This window comes from Momordica charantia (genome assembly GCF_013281855.1).
Source record: "Momordica charantia cultivar OHB3-1 chromosome 3 unlocalized genomic scaffold, Mcharantia_2.0 BLBB01000003.1, whole genome shotgun sequence".
NCBI classification, from domain to species: Eukaryota; Viridiplantae; Streptophyta; class Magnoliopsida; order Cucurbitales; family Cucurbitaceae; genus Momordica; species Momordica charantia.
In genome coordinates, this window is record NW_028275161.1 from 17,610,292 (window position 1) to 17,627,964 (window position 17,673).

At 32.2% G+C, this 17,673-nt stretch overlaps 2 protein-coding genes across 2 annotated transcripts; both read right to left on the reverse strand.

Moving 5' to 3' along the window:
• Positions 1-393: 393 nt before the first annotated feature.
• Positions 394-1,357, reverse strand: LOC111012640 (protein G1-like7). The gene has a single exon (XM_022286865.2). It carries the CDS (start codon positions 1,252-1,254, stop codon positions 721-723), a length of 534 nt encoding a protein of 177 aa, XP_022142557.1. The 5' UTR covers positions 1,255-1,357; the 3' UTR covers positions 394-720.
• A 10,494-nt stretch (positions 1,358-11,851) lies between these two features.
• LOC111012683 (Tetratricopeptide repeat (TPR)-like superfamily protein) lies at positions 11,852-16,999 on the reverse strand. The gene is made up of 2 exons (XM_022286917.2): positions 14,417-16,999; positions 11,852-12,146 (listed from the first exon to the last, which is right to left on the reverse strand). Exons 1-2 carry the CDS (start codon positions 16,897-16,899, stop codon positions 12,098-12,100), a joined length of 2,532 nt encoding a protein of 843 aa, XP_022142609.1. The 5' UTR covers positions 16,900-16,999; the 3' UTR covers positions 11,852-12,097.
• Positions 17,000-17,673: the final 674 nt, after the last annotated feature.

Sequence of the window (17,673 nt, forward strand, 5' to 3'; positions counted from 1 at the left end):
CCACACATTACAACAAAAATCAATCTCATACATTTCAATTTGCACTTCAATTCAATTCACTAATTAATACAAACAATAACCCAATTTTTCTCTCTCTAATTTACTCTTTTAACGGGATAGAAAATAGAATTTAACAATATATTAACGATAATATATGTCTTAAACTTTTATCTTCCTTTGATTTATTCTTTTAACGGGATAGAAGATATGATAATATATGTCTTAATTAGTGTGACGTTACACTGTTTTACTCATTTTCATATATGGTTTCTTTAATAAAATGGGCTAAAAATTCATATTTTTTCCATCCATTACAACAGAACAACCTTATAAATTTCAATTTTTAATTCAATTCACTCTCTATAATCGAAATAGATTTATGTAGAGTAGAGATTCAGGTATAAATATACCGGAGTTCATTTCCACCATTTTTGTCCAAACTTTTACATTAAAAAAAAATGATTCTCTGTACAAAGAACCCCAAAATAACCATGTCATCAGTCAAATTTCCCTCGAAAATCCAATCATCTAATCGCCTATGCAGGCAAAAAAAAAAAAAAAAAGAAAATAATTTTCACATAGTCGAGGTAATTTCATTTCCGCGGTTAGTTTTTTCAAGATCGGAAACCTCCATAGCCACCGGAGCTCGATGGGCGAAGCAGTAGCAGCAGAAAGAAAAAAAGAAATCGGGATTAATTTTGACGATCATCGCCATTTATTTCACCGATCAATTCCTCTGGATTTATCTTGAGAGTCCTTAACTCCGTTGAGGTAAACTTTGACGTGGACGGCGTTGAATGGGTTGGTGGCCGGGTTGCCGCCGTTCTCCTCGAAGGCGACGCGGAGGCGGCGGATGAGGGCGTCGAGGCTTGTCCAGGGCTGGCGGGCCGGGCAGGGGCAGCCATCGGGGTCGGCGGTCGGGTAGCGGCGGCCGAAGTTGGGGCAGGGGGCGGCGTGGAATTTGGTCTGCCCGAAGTCGTCGAGGTAGGAGAGGAACTCGACGACATTCTCGCCGCTGCAGCGGGCGAGGCTCAGCGCCGGCCAGCGGTTGCGGAGGTACTGCCGGAAGTTGTTCCAGTCGCGCCGCTTCTGGGACTCGTAGCGGCTCATCAATGGCGGCGGCCGGACAGGGCAGAACTGGCGGGGATGCCCGAAGTAGAAGCCGTCGGGGACAGATCCATTGGTGGTGGTGGTGGTGGTGGAACTGCGGCGGGTCAGAGCGGCGGCGGCGGCGGCGGCGACGGCGGCTGACATGGCAGAAATTGGAAAATTGGGGATTAATTGGGGAAATTTTTTAGAGAATTTTTTGGGTTTTTATTTTAAAGAAAAAAAAAACAGAGGATTTTTTTGATGATGGAAGAGAAGGGGGGAGAGAATATAAAGGGGGAATGGAGGGGGAGGTGGAAGACAGATGGGAAAGGGAAAGGGCGTGGAAGAGTGGGGCCCACTGGGAGACAGAGGTGGGCCCCACAGCATTGACAGCCACGTCATGGATTGAGTGTCCATTTTTTCAGTATCATATCACGTCACTCGTACTTGTGGATAAACCAACATTATTGTTTTTGTTACGCCAAGTAATTTTTTCTTTGGTGGAATAAAATAAAATGTCATATGGTGTGAGTGAAATTAATATAAGAATAAGATCAATATAATTAATATAAGAATAAGATCAATATAAGTTAAATTTATATCATAGTTCGGTCTAATAAGCTTCTGATTTATTATTATTATTATTATTATTATTATTATTATTTGGTTGGGGAGGTATCTAATATGTTATTGAACCAAATTTTTTAATTTTGTTTCAATGAGATTACTAATTTTAATAGACATTTCTTGCTTTCAAAGACCTCGATTTTCTATTTAAATTTTTGAATTTTAAAATACGTCGTTGTTATGGATAGGAAAAAGTAATAGTTTCTCGCATTTTGAATTTCTTTTATCTAAGGAATTGGAATTGTCCTTATCTAAATAATTTGAATTTTTTTTTTAAGAAATCCAAAAAGATAAGATATTCTTTTTCTTTTAAGAAAAAAATATAAGATATTCTATTGACCCTATGTTGATATGTTTTACATAAATTTAATTATGACTTAAACATTAGAGTGTGTGTCTAACGTGTATGCAATATTTCTATTTTGCAAGTTTAATTGAATTCTTTTATTACGAAAGAGCGGGACAAATCTAATGATTTTTATAGGTTAAATTTATGCCTCACCTAAGTTGGACTGTAATGATGGTTTTATTTTTGTGGGATGTTTATAACTAAATTTATGTGTTTATATTGGATTTGGAGGCTCGTGAAATTGGGATTTTTTACTAGAATAACTTTTGAGTCGGAATTTTGACTCATTCTTAAAATCACCATATTTTTTTAAAGCGCTTGGCTATTGTATAAAGACTAGAATATCTTCGTGTAAACAAAATCATCTCCTCCGATCACTTCCATCGAATGATTCACTTCCTTCATAATCAATCGAATGTGATTGCAAAATCTCACTGGTGATGACGAAAGTACATCAAGCTCGTCGTCTTTCCTCATCTCGCAATCACCCTCACCAATTCCTCATTCGCCACACCCACTAGCTTTTTCGTTCTCCACTGCCTTAGTCCACCACTGTCGATTGTGGCCTCGCCTTCACAATTGTATAGTTGAAAAATCTCAGCCCCTCAACACTTCAGCGTCGTTGAGTTCATCACCATTCAAGATTTCGAGTTAAAAGCCAGAAATTCATATCATCTAGGTTGAAATGGCATGAAAGACCAAGATTCGTGTATAAAATTACATTATAATTTTTCATACATATTAAAAATAAAATTAAATTCATGATTAATTCACTTATAATTTTCATATATACTAAATAAAGTTTAAAATCCACAATTAATTTCCTCTTATTTAGTTTCCAACGGGCCTCCATTCCCCAAATTAGTTAAAGAACGTGTGAGTATTTTGATAATCAAACATTTACCGAGAGTAAAAAATGGTAAAAAAAAAAAAAATACTACATATTTAAAAATGGGTAAAAAATCCAAGGGTCGAAAATCTCAATTTTTCTAGATGCTTCTTGCTTGATTTTTGCTATATGTTCAGTAATTTTGATGGAATAAAGAATTTACATATCAAGTTGGGGTAAATTTTGAAATTTTGTTTTTCTAAAATTAAAATATTTGAAAAATTGACATTTGCTCTTCCCTGCTTTATTGCGCCTTGTACGATTCTGAGATGAATAATGCAATGCCCGAATAAAAAGTTGACGTGACATTTTTATTTTGGACATTTATTTTCTGTTATAAGATAATCTTTTTTAATTGGATTAGTTAGGCCATTGTCATTTCCCTTTTTCTTTTTGGGAATTTCAAAAAATTAAAAAGAAAAAAACAATTGGGTATTTTTCTAAAAGTTCCAAAATTCTCTCTCTTATTAGATTACTTCCATTATTAAATTAAATTCCATTCCTCACGCTCTCAATTATTTAATTCCCACATATTTGAATATGCCATATGCTCAATAATTACATCTTTTCAAATTAACTTGCTTTAATCATATCCAATCTTATTATCATAAAAAAAAAATCATATAATCAAAATACTTCGTTTGGAGATTTGGTCTAGTTACCTTACATTATTATATATAGTTTTATATGTGTTAGTTCTATTAACCATTCATATTTCTGATGTTTCATTTAACAAAGATTATCAATGTAATTTGTATCTTCATTTTTAAGAATACTTATTAGTTATTTTTTAGATCCAAGTTGTTAGAAACGGAGTAAAACCGTTTTATTTTTATAGGCAAATAATACAACAAGTTTTGTTAATTAAAAAAAAACTTTCAAATATATCAAATTAATTTTCTCTCCGAGTTCGATAATTTTAGTTTATGTATGATTTTATGGATGAAATTACTGTACTAATTAAGATTCACTTGAAGTGAGGCTAATGAAACGACGTGTATCAAGCTTACCCAATCGGACGATCCGATCAAGGTCGGGCCATCTGAGCAAGTCAAGTTAAGGTACATTATGCAATTCTACTTTTGACTATTCTCAACTAAACTTTTGTCTGATTTGGACACCATAATACCACATCAGAATACAGATCTATTATATGTACAGGTGTTCGTCGGAGTATTTGATGTCGGAGTTCGAATCTAAATTCTGCATCTAACACATGACATGTTACGACATTTCAGATATTATTTTAAATTTATGATTGAAGCGAGATTGAAAAATATATTCATTGTCCAAACTTTAAAATATCTTCTTCTAAAAAATATTCATTTTGACCCACATTCTCTTGAATAAAAGAATTAATTCTCTAGTCCATTCATACACTATTTCCAAGTTAATCTTTTGTCATCCTTAAACATGCATCGTACAAAACGAATAAAAAAAAGTTAAAATCTTTCCCCGAATTAGTATTATTTTTATAGTTTAATTAAAAAAATTTTAGTCAAATTTTCTATATTTACTTTGTTTTGAAATATTGTGTTTTGTTTCAAATTTTTGTGTAAAAATTTAGTTTAATTTCTTAGTTAACAAAGGAGTTATCTTTTTTTTTTTTCCTCGAGTAATAAAGTTTTCTTTATTTTTTAAAATTATTTTCACTCATTTCGACTATTGAATTTTTTTTTAAGTTAAACATAAGGCTGATAATTTGAATCTCCAATTTTTTAGTCGATCAATGTTATGAGCAGAAATTTCATTGTCCTTATCTAAGGAATTCCAATTGTCATTATCTAAGGAATTTGAATTATCCTTAAGAATTTGAATTTGCTTCGTCTAAAGAATTCAAAATAAGAAAATATTCTATTTACCCTAGTTTTCTCCTCTATAAATAAAGGGTAAAGACTTATAACTTTAAGTACCACTAGCATCATAGTGTGTAAGACTGGAGCAAATTTGATAATTCTAATAAACCAAATTTATGCATCAATAATATATGTTTTATTTAGTTGAGTTATGACTCAAATGGACACCATATTAATTAAACTTTAGTCATATATTTTTTTCAAAATTTTAATTTATTCTCGTACCATAAGTTATTAATTATATGTGGTGATACTAATTGACCTAAATTTTTTAGTTAAACTAATATACAAATTATTCCTAACTATTTGTTGCAATATCGCTGTTTGACCGTTTTAAAAGTTTCAATTTTACGCTCAATTTTTAATTTGTTAGCCATTTTTGTTATAATTGAAACCTTTAAATGCTATGCATAAATTAAAACTTTAATTTTTTTTTTTTTTGCTTAAGAAAAGTTAAGTTTTTTAAATAATAAGGAACATATTTAAAAGGTAAAAAATGGAGATATATCAATATGGATATTTAATTTACTTTATTGTAGCTGGCGCCACCACCACCAACCCTTTTAGTTTTCCTTATTAAAAAAAAAAAGGTTTTCTCTCTCCTCTTTTCTCCCATTGGGACGACAAATATACTATAGTTGGAGAAAGAGAAAAATACATAAAGTGGGAAACCAAAAAATTAAAAATAAAAATTCCTCCTTTCCAAAAAATAAAAAAAATAAAAAAAAAATTCCTCACCACTTTTCATTAAAGTGTACCTAAATTTACTATTTATTTTGAATATCAAATAATGCTTTTCAGACTTTTTTATTATTATTATTATATATATATATATTCATAAATGTCGTATTTGATTATTACTAATAAATCTTTGAGATAGATCTCTTCGAATAATTCTTTGATGCTAAATTCATGATATAGTCAGTTGAAATATCCCTAGATAGAGTTGTAATTTATATTTAGAGGTGGGTAGTAATTTATAGGCTAACTCTTAGCATAACACAATGGTTAAAGTATATCTCTGCCTAGTACTCTAAAGAGTCGTAATTAAGTTCGAATCTTCCCTCTGTATTTTTATGGTGTAATATTCTAAAAAGAGCACTATTTGGTTGAAAATGTTATATGATGTTCGTACATCTGAATAAAAGATTTTCCAACACCCTATTTAAAACAAGTTCGAGTAAGATCCAAGCCGATCTTTCGAGAACCCTAACCATGATCCACGTATTACTCCCACCTCAACGGCTCAGAATGAGTGAAATTGACGTGACAAATAAGTATCATAGAGGTGGAATTGGAAGGGGAAGTAAATGAGAGAGTGTTTGTTTGTTATTAAAAAAGACATTTGAGTCCAAAAGAAAGCAAGAAAAAGAAAAATTGGTGGCACCATTAATGGAGTTTGAAGAGGTGTGAAGAGATGGTGTACTGTGGTTTGATTGGGATATTTGGAAAGGGTTATGTAACACCATTGGTGGCCACAATTCCAAGCCCACTTAGGTATCATTGAGAGGATCATATTTCATGTGAAAGTGATGCCCTAATTTGTTCTCTAGTAGTAGCTTTTTTCTTTCTAGGTTTTAATTTGAAGTGACATTTAATTTAAAGTTTTACTATAAAGTTTTTTTCTCTCTCTCTATGTATATAATTCAATAGGTATATATAGTCATGTGTAACCTTTTAAATAGAGTATGTATTATATGTGTTTGTAGTTTTGTCAATAAATTGTATCGTTTAGAACTGAAGATATAACTGTAGTTTAAAGTAGAAGAATGTAATTGATTTTTTTTTTCCAAAGCTTAGAAGCTAAATGTAGACAAATATAAATACTCAAAGTACAAGAATGAGATATATTAATTTGTGGTCTATGAAACTTTCCTAATTAATATTATGTTAAATCATAACTAGATTTGAAGGCCTAAAGTTTATAGATATTAGAGTTAAATCGAATCTCCCCATTATACGCTAATAAACTCAAATCCTTCAATCTTATCTATTATTGAGATTATTATTATTCTTTTTCTTTGCTTTATGACTGGGGTCGGAGCTTTGCTCCCCTACATCTAAAGGACCCGGGAGATATCAAGGATTTTTTGTATTAAGCTCATCGACCGGTTCGACTTTGACCTCTGAACCAATATGATCAAAGGATCCCAAATCTTTGCTAACCAAACTAAATACACTTTATTAAGATTATTATCTCTGGCTAAAGTCACGAAGAAGCATCTTCTAAAATATTTGCTTCTAGCTCTTTATAATATCTTACTTTCTTTATTTTTATCCATATAATTTAATTTTAAAAGATATTGGTGTTAAAACTATAAATATCTCTATATACCTCTACTATTTTATGATAATGTTCTATATTAATCTTTTAAGTTTACATGATTCTACTTTTTAAGTTACATGTAGAAAAATTCATGATCTTTCTCACTTCTAATCGATATGAAACGTTAATTTTCAACATGCCATATTTGTTAATCATTGTTACCAACAAATTGAACATATATGTGATATATTGTTGACATTTCAACATAACATATCAAACAACAACAATATTCTCCATCTGAGAGATTTTTATTCTTCGTTGTTATTATCTAGACAAAACGGACAACAATGACAACGTGTCAACAATAACGACATGGTCGTATTGACACTGTTGTCGATCCGTTTTCTTGTTTAGAATAATGCTTTTTTTCAACGACAACCAACATGGGATAAACAACCTACTCACAAATTAAACAGTAACCTTTGGAACCAAACAGTCCATGTTAAGAAGTTCTTATAAAATGCTAGGCAATAAATTAAGGCACAGACAAAAAGTACAGATAGCCATTGGCTTGCTCTTTACTTCTAACTTTTGCTTTGAATATATATGAACAAAGACATTCACACATGAAGAACAAGTCTATCAGAAAATAGAAGAGAGATCAAGTAAAATCCTCTCAAAATGTTCATGAACCTAAGAGGATTGAAGTTTGTTGAACAATAATTGAAATATATAATTATGAAAAAAAACCACTATTCCCATTTTAGCCGAAATCTGACTTACACGAATAAATAGAAGACAATCGAATTCCTGTAAAACAGAGGGGAGCACTACGAAGTCTAAATTAGTTATCAGTCATTATGAATTAATTCAAATTTGTAATTAGACTCGTATGTACCTAACTTTATTGTTACCTCTAGTATTTATAGGACCGAGAAAGAAGTGGCTTTAGCCACTCGGAGATCACGCATATAACCCACGTTGGCCAAATCCTCCACATGAAATTTGCTTAGTGGTTAGTGGTACAGTTTGATGACTTTCAGCCAACACGTAAATAGTTTGGCTTTTTAGACTTCAGTTCAGCCATTTGATCTATAGTTCAGAGATGAATCATCCAAACAGTCGTTACGAAATTCATCCTTCATGAATTCCGATTTTAATGTTTACCCATGTTCGATTTGATAAAGGTTTTATTTCTAGAAATTAAGCTTGTTTACTAAGGATTTCTTTGTTTGGTAATTTAAAAAACATATATAAAATTTTAGTTAATATATTTTGAAGTGGGTTTTGTTGAAATCATGTGTCACGTGATAAAATAGTTTGCATTTGCAAAAATGATAGATAATGTAAGAACTTGTACATCAATAATATAGGTGTATAGGTATATACTTTAAATTTATATATCGGTGTTAGACTTTATCAATGACACGAAAAATAATATACCAGTGACCTTCTTTATATATTAGTATTTTAGTAATATAATTTTATCATATAAATGATATATCAGTAACATGTTTTATATTATATATATTAATGATATACTTTGTCAATAACAAAAAAAAAAAAAGATATGTCAGTGATATGAAAGATAAAAAATTGTGTCAACTTGAACCTTGAACCTAACTCAATTAGTTGAAGCATGTAACACCAATAAAAAAGGCGTGTGTTTGAACTCATCCCGCATGTTGTACCGAAAGAAAGACAAAAAAAATTGTAGAATTTACAAAATATTGTATGTGACAAATTTACATACGTGGCAATATTATAATTCCTATTAAAAGATTTCCATTGTATATTAAATTTGTGTTAAATTTTGTAGATTGAGACTAAAATGGTAATTAAGAGTATAGAAATCAAAAAATATATTTAAAAAAAAAAGTACCAGGACTAAAACTAAGACGAATAATTGATAGTACATAGATAAAAATGAACCTTTGGAAATCAAAATGAACCAAGAGCGAAAATACAAAGACCAAAATAAATAGACTAAATTACAAAAAATACTCTTGAACTTTGTTGTTTATAAAACACATGCATCCTTTCAAAACAGACAATATTAGACATTTCGAAAAGTTCAAAAATACCCTTTGAGCAAACACATTTGTTAAAAGTTTGAAAAGAAAGTCGACGTGACAATTAACGTGAAAACTTTCTTTGAACAATTACTTGCAATACAACAAATTTTATCTTTATTGACAGTAAAAGAATCCACAAGTAAAAATAGTGATGGACCAATAATTGACTACGTTCATGATCAAAGTGCTAGCTATGTTAACTGTTATGTTTTTTCAGATTCTACCACGTAAATTTTCCGTTCAATGTATTAATTGATGTTTGTTCAAAAAGTATTTTTGAAACATTTATGAAATGTATAATGACAGTATTGAAACTTTTGAAATGATATGAATATTTTTTTTGAACAAATGACAAAGTTCGGAGATTTTTTTTTTTCTTTCGTAATTTAGTCTCATAGATATTTAAACCTCTTATACTTCTCTTCAGACCTTGAGTTTACACAACCATGTATTGATTTGAAACCTATGGTATATAAGAAATGACATTTCGTAGATACGTTAGAACTTAAAAATCAATTATATCTAACATCATATTAAATCACTGCTACTAAATCTAAAATCCTTGATCAAAATATTATATTTTAGTCCATCATGATAAATTTTGGTCAAAAATTTTTAACTGAATTTATATCATATGATCATATCAAAATTAGAATTTGGATACACTAATTTTGCTTCATAATGTTAAAACAAATTAGGGAGAGAGAAACAATATTACAAAGATTAATTAAACTCATAACCCTACTACTTCTCTAATATTCATGTTAAATCATTACTAAATTTATTTAAAAAAAACAATCATTAATAAATCTAAAAATATAAATTAACTCAATTCTTTAAACTTTATCACTGATATATATATATTTTAAAAAGAAATCATTGACGATAAATTTAATGTAGCAATCATATTATAACACGACTTATTCTAAAAAGAAAGAGACCCTGAGAAAAGATATATGGTCCTAGGTATGCCACATGACCATTTGAGAAAAGCCATGAACTATGTAGTAGTGATCCAAATTGACACACTATAGCTAGATGAAAGTGAAACCGACTTGTTTTTGATAGAGATAGGATGTGACAAAAAGTTCTAGTGTCCCGTATACTCAAAGAAAATTGAGATGTGTCACGGTGAAAATAAAAATAAATTTAAACATAAAATTACGAGAATTGAAATGAATTACAAGATTCAATGAGAAAATCGACATATTTTACACAAATTTATGTTTCTAGCGTCGTCGTGTTACCATTTGAATATAGGTTATACAAATTTAGATTTTTCGATTTCTATACTTGGTAGATCTTTTAGCTTGTTAGATCTTTATTAGAAAGTAAGAATATATAAAATCAACTCATTCATATAATTTTTTGTCTCATTAAAATGCTTCCTGGCTTTAAAATAAGATAATCACAGTGTATAAGGAGATTTTTTAAAAAAAACAAACAAATAAATAAAAAGAATATTTTTTCGAAAAAGGAAAGGAGATTTTTTCCCCTATGAAAAGAAAGGGCATATTAAAATTTAAAGTTTTTTTTTCTCTTTCTCTTTCTTTTATTTTTTTCCGTTCTGAGTACAACTGCCAATTATGGTTAAGCTACGCTCACTTGACTTTCTCTCTCTTCTTTTGCTTCTTAATCTTGCTTTCTAAATATCCATTTCTATAACTTATATATATACAACATAAATTAAAAATTATTAGAATGGTAAATAAAAATTCTCAATGGACCCTATTTTGAACTCTCAGAAGGAATATATTTATGATCTAATTTCTAAATACGTTATTAAACATGTGTTTAAATCGAGTGAAAATAAAAAAAATGCTAACTTTATTTTAGTATAGTATTATACGTATATTCAAAGTTCTAAAATCACGATAACCAAGAACTCTTATCTAAAGTTTCTAGAACCTCAATCTAATAGCGGTTTTTTTTCAACCCTTTCATATCATGATTGATGCTCTTGTTTGTTTATTTTAGACCATTCAATTACTTTCCAACTTGCAAGACATAGTCTAAGTCTATATCTTAATAATAATAATAATAATAATAGTATGCCTTTTATCTTAGGTCATTTGTGCATTTTCCCCCACTTCGTTAATGTCAAACTATACACCTTTCTTTTTCAAGTATTGTTAAAATAATAATAATAAAAAAAGACTTGAATTATATATTGTAACAAATAAATGAAAATTTTAAGAGTTAGATTGGTTCAACAATTCAACTAAAATAACTGAATGAATCCGAACTTATTATTAATTTTAAAACCATTTCTTTTACTTGTCATAAAATTATATATATATATATATATATATATATATATATTCTTTAATTTTATTTTCTATGAATTGTTTATTCTCCAACAACTTTTAAAAATAAATTTTTAAATTTTTTTAGTATAATTTTTTGCCATATAAATAAACATTATCTTATGAATATTGATTCAATGTTAGAAAATAAAATAAATGTGTAAGATATTAACATTTACTTTTTCTACCATACAATATCTTGAATGAGTGACCTGAATAACCCAAACTAATCAACCAAAATATTTTCCGATTGAGTTGAGTTGGATTGGGTTTATTATTTAATAAGGGTTGTTTTTGTTGAATAAATTTACAACCGAACAATTAGGTTGGTCTAAAAAGTACTTCTAACAAATATTAGAGCAAGAGATTAAACAAAAATTCAACACGAAGAAAGTTAAGGAAATATTTTTTTCGCCTTCAATCTTATCTTATAACCGTCAACCTTAGCATAACTGAATTAGTTAGGGCATATACATCCGACCAAACAATTGTGAGTTCGAACTTCATATATCCCACCTATTGTACCATTGAATTCTTCAGAGATTTTTTTTCCCCTTCTAAGTACAAGATATAGGATAGAGTTTCGAACTCATGACTTCTAGGTCGGAGTCAGCTTCTTTAACCAGATTGACCATTTTTATTAATTTGAGAGTAAATTAGATAAGAACATCCATCTGGTACCAGCTATGCTGCAAAAAAAGATAAGCTCAACATCAAATCAACAAAAATGTAAAAGTTTGAACCTTTTAATCATTAGTAACCAATGAAAAGTTTGAGTTTTCCACTCCAATATTCAATTGCTGGCAATTTGGATTCATCTTTCACTATTCAAAGTGCCAACTGGTGCATGTGTTTAAAGAAAAACTTCAAGTTCTTGGAGATGACAGCTAATTTTCACACTCCCCATTTTTTGCTTTGTACAAACAGAGATTTGATTTTAAGGTTTGAGCTGGCAATGGCAGTTGTGCCTTTTTAGATTGTTCTTTACTAACTAAAATCAAATGTTTTGGAATCAGATTCCCAACCATAGATTTGGAACATACATCATCTACTATCCAAACATGGAAGAAATTTAAATTCATTGAATACCTTTATCGATTGCTTCGAGACAATATTCGCAGAACTCACACGTCCTATATAAATAATAATTATTTTACTCGTTCAAAGAATCTTATTAGAATGAGGAACTAAAATAAAAAGTTTTAAACTTCGAAGAGTAAAATTTAGATCAAAACTATGTTTTCTTTTAACTACAAAGTGGCATGACTCAAATCTTTGTTTTCTTAACATCATCTAATCTTGAATGATCCAAATTTTCTAGATAAATTTATTTTGATCTTTCCAATTTTTTTCCTTTAAATATTAAAATAAAAACCCTTTTTTTCTCTCCTTATGGTCGGGAGTCAAAACTTTGCTCCACCATACCTGGGGCACCCGCGCCTGGTCCAGGACCCAGACCCAATAAACACGATGGGATTTTTTTATTAAACTCATTTCTAAATTCGAGAGACGTAAATTCAAGATACCAAAATTATAATTTAACCCCGAAATATTTTAAACTCGAAACTCATCCAAACCATTTAGGTTGCCAACCCAACAATTATGTTCATTGTTGAAAGTCACTGTTGAGGGAAGGTAAGAAAAGCCACAACTGGAATTTGGTTCCTAATTATTGATAAAGAGAACCGACGAACTGGTATGTAAAAAGGCATCAGGTCAAACAGTATCATTAGTTTAGGATTCATACAACCTTTCACATTTGCAAAAATAGCTGGTGCTAGCTGTGCCTTGTCCCACAAGGCATGCATATTAAGACTTTGTCTAATGATTTGACTATGGTCGGTTTGGTTATAGGAAGTATAAAATCGAAAAATACTTGGTTCTGGGAAGATTTTGGTTGGCTCTGTTTTAGTTAGTTTGAGTCAGGCACGCGGTCAATTGCGTTCATATGATTCTCAAAGTTTCTCTTAAATTGATAGGTTGATTCGGCCTCCATTTTGACCAAAAATTGATCCAAACCCCAACCGTTCTCTCTTGTGGGCGGGATAGTTAGTTAGTAGCTAAGTTGTATTCTCGAGTAGTTACATCTTTACATTCGGAGTTAGCTATGAATCTAACCTTTTCTTAAAGATGAACCTAAAAAAGGAAAAAAGGACAAAGCAATACGGAAAGGGTCATATAGAGATGGGGCGAATGGGTGAAGTTTCACATCATATCATTGATGAGTTAAGGCAGAGAGTCTTATCATTCCTCTGTGTCCACAAAACTTATATTATATAAAATCTCAGCTTCCCTTTCAAGTTCTAATGGGTCAGAGCATTGGGATCTATGTGGGTCTCCCCATATTTGATCGGCTCAATAATTGTTCATACCCTTTTTTCTTGGTTTCCCTCTCTTTCAGGCTTTCTTTGTCCAGATCTATTTTTCTTTGAGCAAATACGTGACCTAAGCTAATAATTGAGTCTAAATTTACTAGATGTATAAAGTGTATAATTCTATATTCTCAAATTATTATCTGATTGAAGTTGTTAGCACTTCTACGTATGTATGTTAGAGAAAGAGATGTGTTACAGAGAGAAAATGTGATTTTAGTTTACAATATAGTTTCAGAGATGAGAGGGAGTAAAAGTGTGATATTTGAGTCCCCCCCCCCCCCCCCCCCCCCCCCCCCCCCCCCCCACCAGTTACTCCCTCTTTATTTCTGGGCAGTATGGTAAGCTAAAGAGATCAACAAAATGAAATATACAAGATTGAAATGGATAAGATAAAAATATATATATATATGGCCACTTTATCTAGCCCCGTTGCATATGAAACTATCAATGATCACTTACCTAACGGCTAACACAAAATCTCAATTATAAGTGTGCTTTCAAATTGTCAATCTTGTAAAAGAGTTTCTGGTAATGATTTACTCAGAGTTTGTGGGTGCATGGGAAGGTAAAGTTGAGGAACATACCCTTCTTTTCTCAGTTCTAAAAGGAGACTATCCAGCACAGAGTAGATCTGAGCAGTGAGGGGATGGCTTCCATCTGCAGCGACGAACATATGGGTGGCATTGTTGACCTCAATCCAGCTATAACCGGGAACCTTCCGAACTCCTCGTTCTTTCATTATGCTACGTACTTTAAGCACCTTCTTCCATTTTCCAGCGCCAGCCTGCACATTTGCAAGCAATACATAGTACCCAGAGTTTAGAGGGTCTAAATCAAACAAATATTTCGATGCCACTTCAGCAAGCTCAACGTTTCCATGAACGTGGCAGGCCCCGAGTAGTGTCCCCCATACGCCAGCATCTGGAGGGAATGGCATGCTTTTAATGGTTTCGAATGCTTCATCTAGACGACCTGCACGTCCAAACAAATCAGCCATGCAGGCATAGTGCTCCATTCGAGCTGGGATCCCATAGTCTTCTGTCATGAGGTGGTAATATCTAATTCCTTCATCAACTTGGCCAGCATGGCCGCAAGCAGATATTATACCAAGAAAGGTGACATGGTCTGGCTGTATGCCGTTTTTCAGCATTTCATGGAACAAAGCAAGACACTCCTTCAAATCACCATGGTTGCCATAGGCAGAAATGATGCTGTTCCAAGAGACTTCATTTTTCCCTTGCATCATGTCAAACACTCGCCGAGAGAAATTCAAGTTTCCACACTTAGCATACATGTCAATCAGTGAACTTTCAGCATAAATGTCAGATCTTAGAGGGCCTTTAATCATGAAGCCATGGATCTCTTTTCCATAATGGAGAGCAGGTAAGTTTGCACAGGCAGATAGAGCACCAGATATGCTCACACAGTCATACTGAGTTCCCTCCATTCCCATCTGACGGAAAAGATCGATGGCCTCTCCCGGTCTACCGTTCTGGGAACAGCTTGTGATCATGGAGTTCCAGAAAATAGCATCCTTTTCAGTCATTCTGTTAAAAACTTGACAAGCAAGATCCAATCTTCCACATTTTGCGTACATGTCCAGAACAGCACTGCCCACATGACATTTAACATCGAGCCTATTTTTCACGATACTACAATGCAACTCCTTTCCTAAGTTTAGAGCAGCCAAGCCAGCAAAAGCTGGAAAGACACTTGCAAAAGTCACAGAAGTTGGCTTCAATCTCTTTTGGAGCAACCATCTAAATGCCTCCAACGCTTCTATATTCATCCCATTAAGCACGTATCCTGAAATCATGGCCGTGCACACTACAGTATCAACCAAACTACTTTGACGCAAAATTTTTTGTGCCATTTCCACATCCCTGCACTTGAAGTATACATCAATTAGAGCACTTTTCAAGAACACATCCAAAACTACAGCATGTCTTACTATGTAACCATGAATTGCCTTACAATGTTCGAGACTAAACAACTCCGTAACACATGGAAGAAAACTTGCAAAAGTGATCGAGTCTGGCTTCATTCCTGCAGATACCATCCCACGAAACAATTGCTCAGCCTCACTCATCAACCCATTCTGCACATACCCAGAAATTATTCCGTTCCAACTTACCAAGTCACTTTGTGGCATCATATCAAACAGTTTACGTGCAGCTTGTAAACATCGGCATTTCGAATACATAGCCAACAATGTATTAGCCACAGGAGAATCCAAATCCAGCCCACAAGTAACAGCGAGCCCATGAAGTTGAGTACCTAAGTCAAGCATCGCCTCCATGGCACAAACGGATAAAACACAAGCAAAGGTCACCGAATTGGGCTTAATTTCACCATGTCTCATTTCCAAAAAGATCTTAATAGCATTCCTCGAGTCTCCATTTTTCACATAACCATTCAGCATAACATTCCACAAAACACAATCCTTCTGAGGAATATTATCGAACAGATACTGCGCATCACTTAACCGACCATTCTCCGCATACAGCTTGATTAAAGAACTACCCACAAAGGCATCCTTCTCAAGACCCATTAAATTAACAGTCTCATGAACAATCTTACCCATCTTCACGTTGTTCAAAGCACCACAGGCTTTAACCACATAAGGAAATGTATACTTATCAGGATAAATTCCAGCACCCAACATCTTAAAATAAAACAGTAAGGCATAATTAAACCAACCCATGACAGTAAACCCCCTAATCATCCAATTCCAAGCCGAAGTACATCCCAACTGAAGCGAATAAAACACGTTCTTAGCATCCTTGAGGCTTCCAGTAAGCACATACATACCCAAAATCCTTGGACCCATATCACCATTTTGGCTAATTCCACTGGCAATGGCCTGGGCGTGAGATTGTTGACCTTGACGAAGAAGAGAATGGTGATTACAAGCTTGGAAAATTGATGCCAGTGCCGCTTCCACATTTGTCGAAAACAAGGTGGGGTTTATTGGGTTTTTTGAGTTGGATTCAGTAGAAAAGAGAAACTCGGGTCGAGAGAAATGAGGAAGAAATCTGTAGAGTGAAAAGCGAAATTTGTAGAACATACTTCGTTGATCAAATCATGTTCACTTCGGCGGAGGCCCAGCCCGCCCGCATAAACTTTTGCTCTCAATCTCGCCCTCTTGGATTGTCTTTTTAGTTTTTATTTTGAAATAAATAATATCTTCGTTCCCTAAAAAAAAGAGAGAAATTTTTTTTTTCGTCCTAATATACTAAGTTTATTTTTGTTGCATGTACTTTTGAAATCTCTGCGTTTTATATTTTTTATTTTTGTTTATTTTAGTCTATATACTCTTAAAATAATTCTTTTAATCCTTAAATTTTTAAAAATATTTATTTGTAAAATGAACACAAATTTTATGTACAATGAAAACTTTTTATTGAAATTTATTCATTTGAAGAAACTTCGTAAAATAAATTGTTAGGTTAAAATTGTGATCGAAAGAAGAGATATAAAGATAGATTTACTATAGAAACACAGAAACACATAAATTAGTATTGATTTATCCGTTCTATATTTTGCTACATTTAGGTCAATATAAGTATAGTTCAATAATTAAAGCATCTTGCTCAACCTCCTCTTCCGTTAGAGGTTGGAGGTTCCGATCTCTCCTTAAAAAATATTCATAATTAGGATGTTTATAATTTTTTTTAGTACAACATGTGAGGTGGAGCATCGAACTCACAACCTCTTGATTGAAGATATATGTCAATTACTGCTGAGCTATACTCATTTTGACAACAAAAGAAATTTTTAAGCATAAGGATGTGATTGAGGAAATAAATGCAAAACCCACGCTTGTTCTTCTTCCAACTCT

Excerpts from the sequence above, each read along its gene's own strand:
- LOC111012640 (XM_022286865.2), bottom strand. The coding sequence starts at position 1,254 with ATGTCAGCCGCCGTCGCCGCCGCCGCCGCCGCCGCTCTGACCCGCCGC.
- LOC111012683 (XM_022286917.2), bottom strand. The coding sequence starts at position 16,899 with ATGTTCTACAAATTTCGCTTTTCACTCTACAGATTTCTTCCTCATTTC. Across the intron at positions 12,147-14,416 it reads TTAGAACTGAGAAAAGAAGG|CATAGCTGGTACCAGATGGA; the intron begins GTATGTTCCTCA and ends CTTTTTTTGCAG.